Source organism: Candoia aspera, chromosome 3 (genome assembly GCF_035149785.1).
Source record: "Candoia aspera isolate rCanAsp1 chromosome 3, rCanAsp1.hap2, whole genome shotgun sequence".
Taxonomy (NCBI): domain Eukaryota; kingdom Metazoa; phylum Chordata; class Lepidosauria; order Squamata; family Boidae; genus Candoia; species Candoia aspera.
Window position 1 is genome coordinate 124816368 of NC_086155.1, and position 14717 is coordinate 124831084.

A 14717-nucleotide genomic window follows, 5' to 3' on the forward strand; every position below is an offset into this window, starting at 1 on the left:
TTATAATTTTCAGATGTTCAAAAGTATAGATAGGGAATGGGATCCTCCCACCCTACTTTCCCCAGTATTTATTGAGAACAGTTTAAAGAACAGCAGCAACAGTATTTGGCTGAATATGGTCTTGTTTTATGCTGAGAATTATAAACAAATCCAGCATAATGTGCTAAATGTTTTTATTCTTTCCTGATGAATACTGGGCAGTTGGAAGGGTATCACATGGTTAATCTTCTGTCCATGCTTATCATTTTTGAGTACCCACAACAGATCTTTGGAAGGGTTCATCACCTGCAATTTTTGTGAATGACATGTGCAAAGTAAACAAAAGACATTAATTAGATGGTTACAAGATCCTAAACAAAATTTATTTTAAAAAATTCTTGCAGTTGTATCCTACATAGTTTACTGCAGAATGCAAAAATAGGATGGGGGAGGAAAGACAAACAAGAAAAAAGGCTGAGAAAATGCATAAAGCAACAATTGGGTATGTATATACAGTATATCTTTGACACTATACAGTCATTTCTTAGCAGGGTTTGTTGTTGCCCCAACGATTTCTTTTATAAGTCACTTGGTTGATAAAATGTCAATACAGCTTGATGAGGAGATAGAATGTGTGTGTGAAATAACAATATAAAGGATAAAAGACAGAACAACGACTAATTGAAGAATGTCTAGAATACAATAAAATTAGTAACCATTATGGTAGGAATAGAACACAGGGAGATACTAACATGCAAGTAAGAGTAATTATATAATAATACTAATACCAATAATAATATAGTTATTGAATAATAATTAATATTATTATTTAAATAATTATTCCTTTTCTTTTTGGGGGAAATTTATTTTTAAACTTTGTAACAGTAACATTATACCAAGAAATAAAGGCACTAAAAATATTAAAATAACAGATATGTAAGAGATCAGAAAAAGAAATATTTTTTTCTGAAGCAATAGAAATATCAGCAGGCCTATTATTATCAAATAAATAGTAATAATAGAGAGAAATTTGGTTCCAAATTGGTTCCAAATCCTGAGTTGGACATTAAACACTTAATAACATTAATCACAAAAACATCAGTGGACATGTAATACTGAATCAAACGTAATAGAGATGGGGGTATGGCAGGAGGGGAGAAAATGGGGGAAACAGGGAGGCGGTACATGTGATCCTAAAACATATTTGGACATCCTTCAGATGCATGGGAATTGCAACTCTCCAAACTCTTAACAAAATAATAAATCTCATCACATTCTTTTTGTATAACGAAAGTACATCCATGCACCCACGACAGACATATTACAGCTACAGCATTAGAGAAGCTATGCCCAAAAACTGAAAGACGCATTGAAATGAAGCTAAAATGAACTGCCTACACTAGTATATGCCCCTTTTTTTTTAATGGAAGATAAAACTAGCGGACAACTTCTGAAGACCTGACCTTCACTCAATCACGTACACATTCCCTGTAATATACAGTATTTTAAAAACAGTGTCTTAGGCAACAATCCACCACAGAGATGCTCCTGTGGTTTTGGAAAAGATTACATAGATGGTAATCCATATTTGTTTGTATATTTATTTTAGTAGCCTTATATGCTGCTTCAGTCATACCAGACTGAAAGCAGCTTACAGACCTTCAACAGTAACAAGGTTAAAAACTCAAAAATAATATAGACTACTTTAATGCCTAGAAATAACTATCCATTCATCCTTCAGAAGAGACAAAGACAATCTTTCAAACTCTGAAGGCCCACTGAAACAGCTAGGTCTTGATTGCTTTACAAAATCTAACAAAGTTGGGCACCATCTGGTATTGGGGGAATGCTGTCTCAGAGAAGGGAAGGCAGCAACTGTTACTTGCTGTGGCTGGCTAAGGGACAGAAACCCCTATTATTCATCAGAAGAATGCTGCCAAAATATAGCTGAAATGTTAAAAGAGTTAGTACACATTGCACATGAAACAATGAGTTGTTTTCAAAAATTTAGAAAGAAGTTATCCACAGATCACCACACAGTTGGCATAAGCAACATTTCTATACCAAGAGCACAATTGGTTGTAACATGTGCAAGAATGCTTTAGAGTTATGGAGCATATATTATCTCCAAATCCTTAAGAACTGTATCTAACAATGAAAACCTGTGCCACAGTGAGTGTAATGTTGCACAATTTCATCTTGTGCACGAGTTACAATGATTACTGGATCAGAAGACCCTGCTCAAAGTCACCCATGCCTTGGTCATTTCAAATGGACTATTAAAGAAGCTAAGCAGCTAGAGCAGTTAAGGGTACCTGGTTTGCCCAGGTACCTAGCATTACAGGTAATTAGCACTACTGCAAAAGTTGAACCGATTACAGTTGTCCTTGGAGTGCAGTTCAAGGGGCTGTTGTCACCTTGAAGTTTTACATGGCTCAGAACCAGGATATCTGCAGAACCTGGATATCTGAATCTGTAGAACCTCCTACTTCCAGGAGTTTCTGCCAATCCAATAAGAATTAGTAAGGAAGGCACCCTCTGAGTCCTATTCCTGAATAATTCCTGCCATTATCAGTGAGGAACTAGGAAGATGTTTCTTTTCTGCAGCTACCCATCTTCTTTGGAATAGTGCTCCAGGTCAGCATCAGCCCTACTGTAATGGGAAGTAGGAATATACTTGAGGAACAAGAGGATGAGCCACAACCAAGACAGATAAAAGAAATCTGAGTTCAAGACAGAAATGTAATCTGAGAAAGCATCTCAGACTTGACCCTTCCTAGTTCTCTTGAAGATAACAGGAGGAAGGGGGGAGGCACATTCAAACTAGCGTCTGTTAATGTAACCTTATAATAAAAGTAGTATTAGTATTCATAACTTTGGTTTCCTAGTCTGGTCTACCTTGAAGGGCTGACACCTACTGGCATCGAAGAAAGCTGCCAAGACCTGGCTATTCTGGAAAGCCTCTGGGGCTTCATGGCATGGTGGGTCCCCTCTCTGCAGTAGGCTATTGTTGCTGTTATAGTATTGTTTTCTCTGATGTTTCAATGTTTAGGAAACTGACTATCACTGGGTTTGTTTCCAATTCTATTTGACTTTGGGATCGTTGTAAGATGTTCAGAGCAATTTTGGAATCGAACAGTGTATAAATTGCAAATAAATAAATAAGGCTATATAAACAGAGTGTGAGACCAAAAATTGCTATTTTCATATTGCTATCTGTTTAACAGAGGGTACATCATTCTATTCATTCAAAAGCCAGTTTGTTACAGCAGTTATAGGTGTTTAGACATATGGAGAATATCTTTTCATCAAACATCATTTCAGCTGAATCATCCTAAACAACTTTGGCTCTGCAATTTCTCTGAGCCTAACATATTTCTTGTGATTCTATCATGAGGGACAGAAACTCTGCATGCTGCCCAACTCTTTCAGAGGAAGGTAGAAGAAAATATAGTAATTCACTAATCTTACTTATTTTGCTAATGAGAGATAAAAGTAAAGGGTGATATAGAGATGGGTATTTTTTCCGTTCCTATCTAGATGTGTCTATTACTATAACATCTGTGCTGACTTCACATTTCAAATGGAACATAGGTTCTTAAATGCATTACAGCATAGGCAAAATAATCATCAATGAAGGAAAACAGCAAAAGAAAATTCACCAAGTGTTTATTCAGACTACCTTTCACAGAAGCAGGTGCTCCTTAGCATCTAGGATTTCTTAAAAGAAGGAAATCAGAAATTGTGTACAAACATCCTTTCGTATTACATTTGTATTGTGTCACAGGTTCATTTGATACCCAAGGGATTGTTTACTCAGACTCACCCCAAGACGTTTCCCAATAAGACACCGCACATGAGAACTTTGGTTCTCCCCTTTTATATTTGGGGGTACTTTACTTGTAACCAACTGTTTGTAGTATAAAAGTGCTCTGCCTATCTAAGTGACCAACTAATACATTATATGATTTCCTATCTCCTGACCTATATTTCTATTACTACAAGTACTCTAAGCAGTGCTTATTCCTAACTAATACATTATATCACCAAACTATGACTGTTTAATACCCTGTTGCTATAACTACTAAACTCTACTGCAATAGCTACTACACACTAACACTTCTACTACAATTCTGCTCCTGAATACAATATTCCTTTTAGAGGACAATCTCCTGTTCTCTGGCGTGTTTCTGTAAACCTTTACTTTTTCCCTCACTGCCTCTTACCTCCTTCTCTCCCCCACACACCCACCCAGCTGTTCCAAACACAGGGCTTTTTAATAGCAGCCCTGCCGTCCTTATGCTGAGGGATGTAGGAGTAACAAAGGGAGGAAAGCAATCCCAGGTGGTTGCAATATGGGCATAACCTGTCCTGCCACATATTGATACTAAATTTATATGCTGCCTGACTCACAGCGACACTGAACGGTTTACAAACTGTTAAAACCATTTAAAAACAAGGAACCAACAAAAAACAAAAACAGAATAAAGATGGCAGAAATGACTAAACTGTATGGGAACAAAGAAGAAAGGGATTTCAATCACCCTCGCCAAAGGCTTGGGTGAAGAGCTAGGTCTTCAGGGCCCTTTGAAACACCAGAAGGGTGGGGGTGTTCGAATCTCAGTGGGAATCTTATTCCAGAGAGCAGGTGATGCTACAGAGGTGGTGTGTTTCTGGGGTCCCAACAGATGACATTTTTTAATCAAAGGAACCCGGAGTGCCTCAACCCTGCCGGATAAGATCAGCTGGGCAGATATTATGGGAGACAGGCAGCTCCTCAAGTTATCAGGCCCTATGCCATATAGGGCTTTATAGGTAGTGACCAGCACCTTGGAAGCAAACTGATAACCAGTGAAGTTTACAAAGCAGAGATGTTATATGGGCATATCAAGGCATGCCCATCACTGCTTATGCTGCTGTATTTTAGACCAGTTGAAGCTTCCGGGTCTTCAAAGGCAGCCCCATGTAGAGCACAATGCAGTAGTCAATCCATGAGGTGACCAGGTCATGAGTGATATTGGATATTTCACACTGTATCTTTGGATCAGATGGACCAAGAATAAGATTTAATGGAAGTGGAACTGGCAAAATCTGGGCAAAATTTACATGGCTCTTTGGCAAATTAATTGATTAAAAATATTTATAACATTTCTAGAAAGTTTTCTAAAAATTAGAAGCCCAAATCCATTCTTCAGCTGAGTATCATGAGGAAATTCTGATACTTAAAAGTGTTTGGCAAAATAAAGATTTAGGTAGGTGTCAGTCAGGAGCACTTACTGGTCAGTGAGACTTCGCCATAACTGCGCACCTGAAACCAAAATAGGATAAATAATCAATGCAAAAGGCATTTTCCTATGTGGTCTAGAATATATTTCTTATGTGCTATCAAGTTGGTGTTGACTCTTAGCAACCTTTCTCTCTCTCTCACACACGTGACTCATTTTCAGATCATAATTAAGCTATATAAATGCAATATAGGAATTGACTCTTATAGCAAAAGAAATAAAATATTGCTGAACATGTACAAGCTCTCAAACATGCTTACATGAATATGATCTTGATAATTTAGGAGCTGACATCTGACTATATTCTGGAATAAATTAGTTGATATGAGGCATTTCCCTTAGTAAGCCAATAAATTATCTCATCACAATATGAAGCAATTCTTTTACTTATATAGCACCCAAGGCAGATTACCTCAGAACCTTTATTTCTAAATTAGACAGACAAAGTGATACTGATTGGCTTCCAGACATTACTGATATAATTTTACATGCTAAAATAGGTAGAAAAGCAAAACCTTACCTTTTACTCTGGACAGCACCAATGCCTTCATCATCTGCATAAAGACTATACCAAGTAGTATGAGTGAAACCAGATGATAGAGTTTCCAAGGAGTTAGTGCTAGAAACCTAAAAGAGAATCAGTATCAGAATCATTTGACTGAGCAAATTTAAAATGTCTTGCTGCCTAGAAAGCTATATGAAGTCACCAAGAATCAAAATCAACTTTAAAAAAAGTTTTTTTTAATTTTACACTGAATTTAATGTATTTCAACTTTTCTTTAATTCTGGTGTCTCTGGACTGACTGTAGTTAGACACACATATATAGATTCCTTAGTTTTTTTAATTGACTTCTGTAACATTCTTGCAAATTAAAATGCACAAAAATATTGACTAGCCTGCTTGTAAACTTTAATCAAAAAAATCAACCTTCTGTGCTGTGTTGCCATTAAGCAAATGTGTGAAATGTAATATAATTTAAAGAAACTTTATAATACAAAAAAATGTTTCCTCCCCAAACCCCCCTCCCAAAAAAAGGAAGTAACATTTTTTATATGCCAAAAGCAATGAATTATTTATATACCCATTCCTGTGATTTTTGGTAGCAGAATTACTGAATTTGTCAGGAAGGGCAGAAAATTAAATGCTATTTTTTTAACTTACTCTAGATTTCAGTCTGCAGAAGCCACATCTTTTTTAAAAGCCAGTGAGAAAAGTCACACATCACACTATGTCATCATGAAGTTTGTTTGGTTTAGCTGTAATGTGATGTGCAAGCCCACCCACTGTACCTTATGAACAAAGCTAATGGCATTACATTATGTGAACCAGACTACATTATCACATTTAAGATATCTGTCAAATAAAAGTTGGCTTAGTGTTACATGACCTGTGAACCTATGATTAAGGGATCAGTAGTTGATTCAATCTAATTTTCTGGGTTTGAATAACACAACACTTTGAGCCATAAACCAACCTTATGGTTTTATGGATGGTTTTGCACAACGTTGTGCTAAAATATGTCAGCTAATTTGTGCTTCAGGGTGTTGTCCAAACACTTTTTCTTTAATGCTACCAAGCTCAAGTTGCCTTTTTCTTGGGGAAGATTTGTTGGGAGAAAAGAGTGGGTTCAAAGAAAACCTTTATTATAGTGCTATGTGGTTCTCCCCCCAGCTCCTGCTTTGTACTGTCACTGTTTGCCTTTTTCCGTGCACCTGAATGCTACTGGAGCAGGAACATGAAGCTTACAGGATATATTTGTGCTGTTGCACAGGTCCCCTCCCAGCTCTGCTCTGCATTTATTTTGCTATTACTTTCCTCCGCCTATCTCTGGCTTCTGCTACAGGTGTGGCTTCGCTTACATATGGCTGTGCCTGTATTCTGCCCTCCACCCTACTGATTAAAACCAACCAATGATCACATGCAGAATCTCTAACTATTTTCTATATTTCATATTTCCATGTCAGTTTTGGCTCCTCCTTTCCTTTAAACATTCTCTAGGTACTTTGATGTTCCTAGCATCATCCAGTTGCAGCTGATTCACCTTCCCCTTCTACAATGCATTCCTTGCCAATTACTATTTTATGCTCCTAGCAATTTTTCCACTTATTCTCTCTCCTCACCCCCCCCCCATCATTAACTTATTCCGATGGGCTTCCATTCTTTCCATCAGAAATGTCCCTAGGGAAACATTTTGCAACACCACCATCTTTAAAGGAGGAGGAGAAGAGAAAGAAAATAGAACGATCAAGCACTGAGGACATGCAGAAGAAAAACAACAGATCAGAAGCTCTTAGTTGCCAAACAGAAATAGCAAGGAACATGGAGCACAAATTTCTGTTTATTCAAACAGAATTCAAATCTACCTGGATGAAGTAAGTTATCTACTATAAAAGCTGTTCTCCCTAAATATGAAGAAACCAGTTGTGGTTCCTCCAGGAAGGGAAGGGGGAAAAAATCGTTCCTACTATGCCTTAAATTACTGAATTCACTGCTACATGATGACGTGAAGGCCCTAGCTTAGATGGCTTTTAAGGATTAAGCAAACAGATATGCCAAGTAGCTACAGTATTAGCAGTGACAACATATTGAAACCTGCCCACAGATAACAAGTCTACCAGTTTCATTCTTTTCCTTGGAAGTATCTGGCCGGCCGCTGTTGGCAACAATATCCCTGGACCAGACAACACTATCAGCCCTCCTAACATTCACTCTGTACACGCGCAGGAGCACCATTTTCTTTACAGCGACCTTGCACGTTTTCTGGCTGAGCCCAGAAACAGATGGTAGAGCGGAGCCGCTGAGGGGCGAGAAACCGGGCCGAGGGAGGAGGAGGAGGAAAAAGCAAAATTCTACTTGGGTCTAAAAGAACCGTCCGAGGACTGAGATGCGCGTCTGCGTCGCTCACCAGAAGAGCAGGTTGGCGCAGAGGAAGCTGGCCAGGGTGCAGAACGGCCTCTTCCAAGTCAGCGCCTCCATCACGAGGCAATATTCAGCAGCCGGCTGTGGCTCAAAGCCCTGCTCTTCCTGTTTCTTCTCCGCCGTCGCCAACCGGGCCCCCTCCTGAGGGCTTGGCAGCAATACCACCTGCTCCTCCCCGCCATCCATGTCGCTTACGGCACCCGATACCAGAAACCAGAGGAGGCGAGCCAGGGGATGCTTGGGAACATCCGGGCATACTCAAGCCTAGCATTCCGCCCCTTTGCAGGCAGGAGCCAATAGAAGCCACCGGTGGGGCTAGCAGGTCCTGGTGATTGGCTACCTTGGGGCGAGGGTCTCCAAGTATGCAAGGGGGTGCAGACGAGGAAGAGTGGAGGGGGTCAGTTCCCAGGGCCAGCGGCGCGCGTGTGGGGTGGAGGTGAGATTTGGCTGAGCGGCGTGCGAATAACGTGTGCGTATCTAACTACGGAGTGGGACACGTTGAGAAAAGGGAGGACCAAGGCCGGCGGCAAATTTGGGGAGGGCGTTATTGATGCCACGAATACATTACCAGTCGAAGCGACGCCCCACGCATTAGAAACGCGAGGGAGCGAGCGGCTGGAGAGACGGCGAGATTTATTGCTTTGTCTGGAAGAGGAAGAGAAGGATTTGCGAAGAGACCGTATATTTACTTAATAGGCCAGAGAAATGAGAAGTTGCTGGCGATGTCCTCCAGCAGAGATGTGAGAGCGCTCCAGTTAGTACTGGGTTTGTTTTCCTTTTTTCTGATTAAACAGTCGTTTCTCCTTTCCCTTGATCCCCACCGATTTTCTTGTCCACCTCTTTTTGTAAAATCTACCTACACATGTATGCGTACTATTCTAAAAAGTGCATGCCGCGTGCACGAGTATCTTTTTTGCTGTTGCTTACCCTCATTTTCTCAAAATGTTTACTTAACATTTTTCCATAATCTTACTTACCAAGGATTTGTCTCAGCCCCCATATTTGATGTATCATTTCAAAGGCTACTGGCAGAAGATTTTTTTTCCCCCTACTGATTGAGATTGGGGAAGCTGCCACATGCATTGCATTACATCAACTTCTCAATGTTGTTTTCATCAAATGCTAGTTTCATTCACTGGGGAATATATCCAGGATGGGTGGAGAGAAAAGGCAGGCTAATTCTACCTTATTACTGTTGTCAAATGTATGATAAATCCTCTAACAGGTACACTTACAAATAGGCCTGTATCAGTTAAAACTAATTACTTGTGATATTTTAATTTTGTCACAGAAGAATTTTAGTGTCATGTTTTTCCTACCTCAGTAGACAATAGCACCCCATGTTTAGTATTTCTTTGTAATCTTTAGTGATTTCTAACATGATCTATGAGGATTGTGGCAATGAAGACATTGATTTTCCTGTAAGATATCAAATGGCTGTAACAAATTGTGATGGCTACCAATCAAGCTGTGAGATCAGTTCCAGCACAGTGGCGTAAACTTGAAAGCCCCTTTTCTTTCTTACCAGGATGGCAGCTTTTCCCATTAAGCAACAAGATTATAATGAGGTATCTCCCAGTTCTGAAAGTGTTTTTCTTTGCTCACAAAGAAACAAGTCTTCCAAAATCTATAAACCAAAGACTTGTCTACAGAGCATCAAAGACAGATCTGAGTCAACGGTCCTTTTTAAAACCTGTAAATTTTATTAAAAACTATGAATATAATTGTTAATTGTGTGATAAGTTACTGCATTAAAATTAAGATTGTACTGTTTTGTAAATTTTATGTTGTCCTAAAAAATGTAGTTGTATTGCTTATTAATGTTGACAGTCAGCTTCTTCCAAAGATGGGTTCATACATGTGTTCTGTTACGCACCCATCCAGGTATGTATTGGAAGTCTCCAAAGAGGGCATAAGCACGGTAGTATTCTGCTCACGTTCCTAGTATTTGGTTTATGCCTCTGGTATTGGAAGTACTATGTCACCAGAAATACATCATCTATTTCAGATGTGTTCCAATGTAGTATTCTGCTAAATGTATCCTTAATAACCTGGGTATCTCCTCTCATCTTAAGAATGGTCATCATATCTTTCTCAGTTACTGTCCAAACTGTTGACTTAAATGAGAAGATGATGGTGGAACTTTCTTGGGCACCACCCATTTAAAAATAAGTCATTTCCAGTAAGCATGAAAAATTATAACCTTTCTGTTCCAGTACTACCAATTAAAGTAGCAATTAAATGGTTATCAGAATGAAAACATTTCAGAGTGCGCCCGAGAATGCGGATCTCTCTCCAAGTACAGTGTCCTTCCATAATCATGATCATCTTAATGATGATCTTAAGATGATCTTTTTCTCAACCCCACAGAAAATTCTAGAATCTGAGCCCAGGATTACAAGCAGTTTAATATGCATAATTACAATTATGGGAGAATAGTGGCAGTTACTCAACACTATTAGATGGCTAGGCTAGGCTATATCACTAAGGGAAAAATTTTGAGTATCATTTAAACCACCCTGGTGACTTCTTGACTAGATTGCAGCAGGGCTTGCAGTGTATTAGTGGGGCTATTCTTGGGCTATTTTTTGCATTGTTTTTCCAGAAACAAATAGTTTTGTTAATAAAAAAAAGACCATTGCTGTAATTTGTCATTAATTTAGCACTTGCCTCAAGTGGATCCAGTGAAAAGGTGCAAGAGCTGTGTGTTATAAGCACCTCTAAATCTGTCATTTGATTCATGTAGATGTTAAAGGTATGTGGGATAAAACAGAACACTGCAGAAATGCCATGAAATTGAGCAGAATACCATGAAGTTAAGCAAAAATCTCCCAGCACTATCTGAGTATGGCACTCCAAGTACATTCAAATTGTTTTTCCTGTAACTAGCAGCGTCTCCTGATGAATACCATGATTCATAGTATTGAACATTACCTGAGAGGTCCAGATGAACCAACAGAATCATATTCTTCCTATGTCTTCCAGTAAAGGGCTAAATCTTGACTGAAATGGGTCTAGAAAAGAAATTTCATTCAAGAGTACCTGGATCTGATCAGCCATCACCAGCTCAGGCAACTTGTCCAGGAAAAGAAAACTGGCTGCTTGTTAATAGTTTGTCTTCTGGATTTATTTACGTTGTTTTCAGGATTTCTAGATTCTGCCTCTTTTCATCAGGTGAAGTGGATTGTGCCCTTGTTCTGTCCCTGAAAGCGGCTCCCCCCAAAGACTTTGGTGCTTTGAGAAATGCCCTTCCCTACAAGATTTCTAGGGAAATAAAATTCCCTTCAACAGGGCCAGGATGATAAGATGCAAGGTATTCCCTTTATCAGCTCTTAAGCTGTGCCAATGCTGGAAAAATAAAACGGGGAATTTATTCCTAGGGTTTCCCCCCTCCAAAGTAAGACGTCCTAGTAATTTTCCCCAAAGCTGAAAAGGGGGACCTAGCCTGTAACGTTCAGCTGACAGAGGCTGCTATAACACCAATACTTTTTCCTCTTTCTTTCCTGTTTATAAAGGGAGGCACGAGAGAGACAATCTTATTGGTGATGTTTATGGAGCACTTCGTGTAAAGACTTGGGAGGGCATGTACAGTTGTAATTGAAATTATTCAACCCCAATGCAAATCAGGTTGTCAAAATGTAGACTTTCAGCAGTTTGCAATGAACAAATCAAACAAAAGCAATTGAAGTAGCTCAACACGACTGCTTCAATTGGTGTCCCCAAATTCAACTGAAAATGCAACTTATGACTTTTCTAGTCTCAGAATTATTCAACCCCTTCATGTCAAGCATCTTCAGTACTTAGGAGAGCACCCTTTTGCTGTTATGACCTGCTGCAAATGAGATGCATAGCCAGACACCAGCTTCTGGCAGCGTTTGTGAGGAATCTTAGCCCATTCTTCATGAGCAACGGCCTGTTGACTGCTTCCTTTTTCTGCCCTGTCCAGGTAGTGTAACCACTGTTCCTTTAACTCTGAACTTGCAAACTATGCTTCCGGCGGTGTCTCTAGGAACATTCAGTGCCTTCGCTATCTTTTTGTATCCTGTTCCTTGTTTGTAAAGGGCGATGATCTCTTCTCTTACCTTTGTGGACCATTCTTTTGACTTAGCCATACTGTATTTCTAACATGCAGTCAAGCGTGACACTCAGCAAACCCCTAGCCACTTCAGGTATTTCATGTGTTCCAGCTCAAGCACACCTGGTGCAACTAACGAAGCCCTTGATTAGTTGCTTCAGGTGTCCTTGAGACAACACCTGTTTTGCATACTGTATGTGTGCTGTTGTGACAGATTCTGTTTAGGGGGTTGAATAATTTTGAGACTGGAGAAGTCTTAAGTTGCATTTTCAGTTGACATTGGGGACACCACTTGAAGCATTCATTGTGTTGCTTTTGCTTGATTTGTTCATTGCAAACAGCTGAAAGTCTGTACATTTCGACAACCTGATTTTCAGTGGGGGTTGAATAATTTCGATTACAACTGTACTATAGTCCCTTCAGCACCTTATTTCCTCAAGCATGAAAAAATTTGTGTAGTACTATATGTACATTCATACTATTTTGCTGAGGTTTTTATTGTGATTTATGTACTGTTATACTACTACATCACTGTTGCTGTCTTTAACTTGGGTGCTGTACTTTTTTAGCTTGGTTTTATCTACTACTGTTGAATTTTGTATTCTATTTAGTGTATTACCTAGAGAACAGTAGTTACAGAACAGAGTAAAAGCAAATAAAAAAAACTGCTGACTCCACTGCTAACGATTGTATCAATTACTGAGGTGTCAGATACAGGCACCAGTTGGGCGACATTCAGTGATCTGGTTGAGATATACTGACTGCTGAAACAAGTAACTTTCATAGTCCAAAGAATGAACAATGCAGAGAAGTTTTCCCATTTAGATCTCAACAGAAAGCAATTCCTCAATTTCTCCAACTGATGAGATTCATCAAGTAGAGAAATAGTTGTTTATGGTTTGTGTGGTTTGTATCATTTCACTGCAATACTGTTACTGTCTTGAGGATTTTGTCCTATTTGAATTTGTATAAGATGCGTTAATATTTATTGTAAATCACTTTGGGCACAGTCTACTGTGGAACAACAGGATATGAAACTGAAGCTTTAAAAAAACCTGCTAGGCCTAAATTACTAAATTACAGAATGTTGCAAGTCACTATGACTAGAGGATGGTCAAGAATTATTTCTTCATTTAATCATATGTAGAATCTATGTCTTAGCTTCCTCAACCTGACATCAAATCAGGTTTCTTTTACAGAACGTTTTGCAATTAGTAAAACTGTAAACCTGACAAACAAAAATTCCATGAAATCCGTGCTTTTAAAATAAACGTTTACTATTTTTAAAAACAGCTTTATAGACTGAAGACGATTGAATATTTTGCTGATAATAACATTTCCATATTAAGGGCAGTCTATAAATGCAATTTCTTTCAACTACATGAGTTAAATACAGCAGTTACAGAAACATAGATGTGTTACATATATATGTAACAAAGGGTGAAAAATATCTCTGAAAGAAAGTACAAAAATTACTATGAAAAATCTCCAAATTTGTAAATAAAACTAGTCTAATAAAGACACTCTACCATTGGGACAATTATAGCTCTGAATTATTAAAATATACAGAAAGACTGTTTACACCATTGCACATTATTATTCCCTTTTAATTTTAAAAGGTTGTGAAAACATGGAATAAAGTTAGCAGAATTGACCTGAATTGTATCCATGCACACACATGAAAGGATGTGGGAGAGGGGGAGAATACAACATTGCCAGCACAGTCCGTGAAGAAAGCTGCCTGCAGCATTCCAACAAAAGAATCTTCTCTCCTTCCTCATGAATGAACCAGCCAGGTAGTGCAAATGGCTGCATTACATTCTCTTTACTATCCCAAGTGGTTTATTCAGATACACAACCAACCCCTCTGCTAATATAGCATAGGTCAATGCAGATGGGTTTAAACATTTTAAGGCACTTCTTACTGCTCAGAAGACAGTGTATTATGTTAAGGCATATAGTATGCTATCTAGAGGTAAAAAAAATCATGGATTGATGTTCACAAGCACACAAGTTTAGCGTGGAAATATGCAAGCACTTTATAGTTCTAAGCTTGCTGAACTTCAATTAAGATTCTCCTGGTAAAGGTGCCAATCACCATTTTTGGAGAAAACAAGAGGTTGGTAGTGATGTTCCAACAGTGAAGGCCAAACAAGGCAGATTCTCTCACTTCACCTGGAGCTGCTTTGACTTCCATGACTACTCACTGATCGAGATGTGCTGTAACGTTTTTTCACAATCATGCTGATATAGGCTTTCATCAGTTTGGCAATATCAATGACCTACCAAGGTAATAACAACAAAGCAAAACTGGTTAGTGCACATTTTAATTTACTGTCTTTGTTGTGAAACGTACAAATATAAGACTGTACACCTACAATCTGATATAGACCAGGAAAAGTTGAACCACATTTTTGTTAAATTGGCCCTTAGTTATGAATTCTTATTAAAAATATGA

The 14717-nt window shown here is 38.7% G+C and overlaps 2 protein-coding genes across 2 annotated transcripts in view; both read right to left on the bottom strand.

The window, feature by feature from the left end:
* The window catches only part of RETREG1 (reticulophagy regulator 1), a 50304-nt gene extending 41796 nt beyond the window's left edge, over positions 1-8508 (bottom strand). The window contains exons 1-3 of the mRNA XM_063298760.1: positions 8171-8508; positions 5785-5891; positions 5257-5287 (exon numbers count right to left, since the gene is read on the bottom strand). Of these exons, the coding sequence (XP_063154830.1) occupies positions 5257-5287; positions 5785-5891; positions 8171-8370 (338 nt within the window). The 5' untranslated portion in view covers positions 8371-8508. The remainder of the gene's footprint in view (positions 1-5256; positions 5288-5784; positions 5892-8170) is intronic.
* A 4857-nt stretch (positions 8509-13365) lies between these two features.
* Positions 13366-14717, bottom strand: part of MYO10 (myosin X) — a 164557-nt gene continuing 163205 nt past the window's right edge. Inside the window, exon 41 of the mRNA XM_063298762.1 lies at positions 13366-14541. Within this exon, the coding sequence (XP_063154832.1) occupies positions 14431-14541 (111 nt within the window). The 3' untranslated portion in view covers positions 13366-14430. The remainder of the gene's footprint in view (positions 14542-14717) is intronic.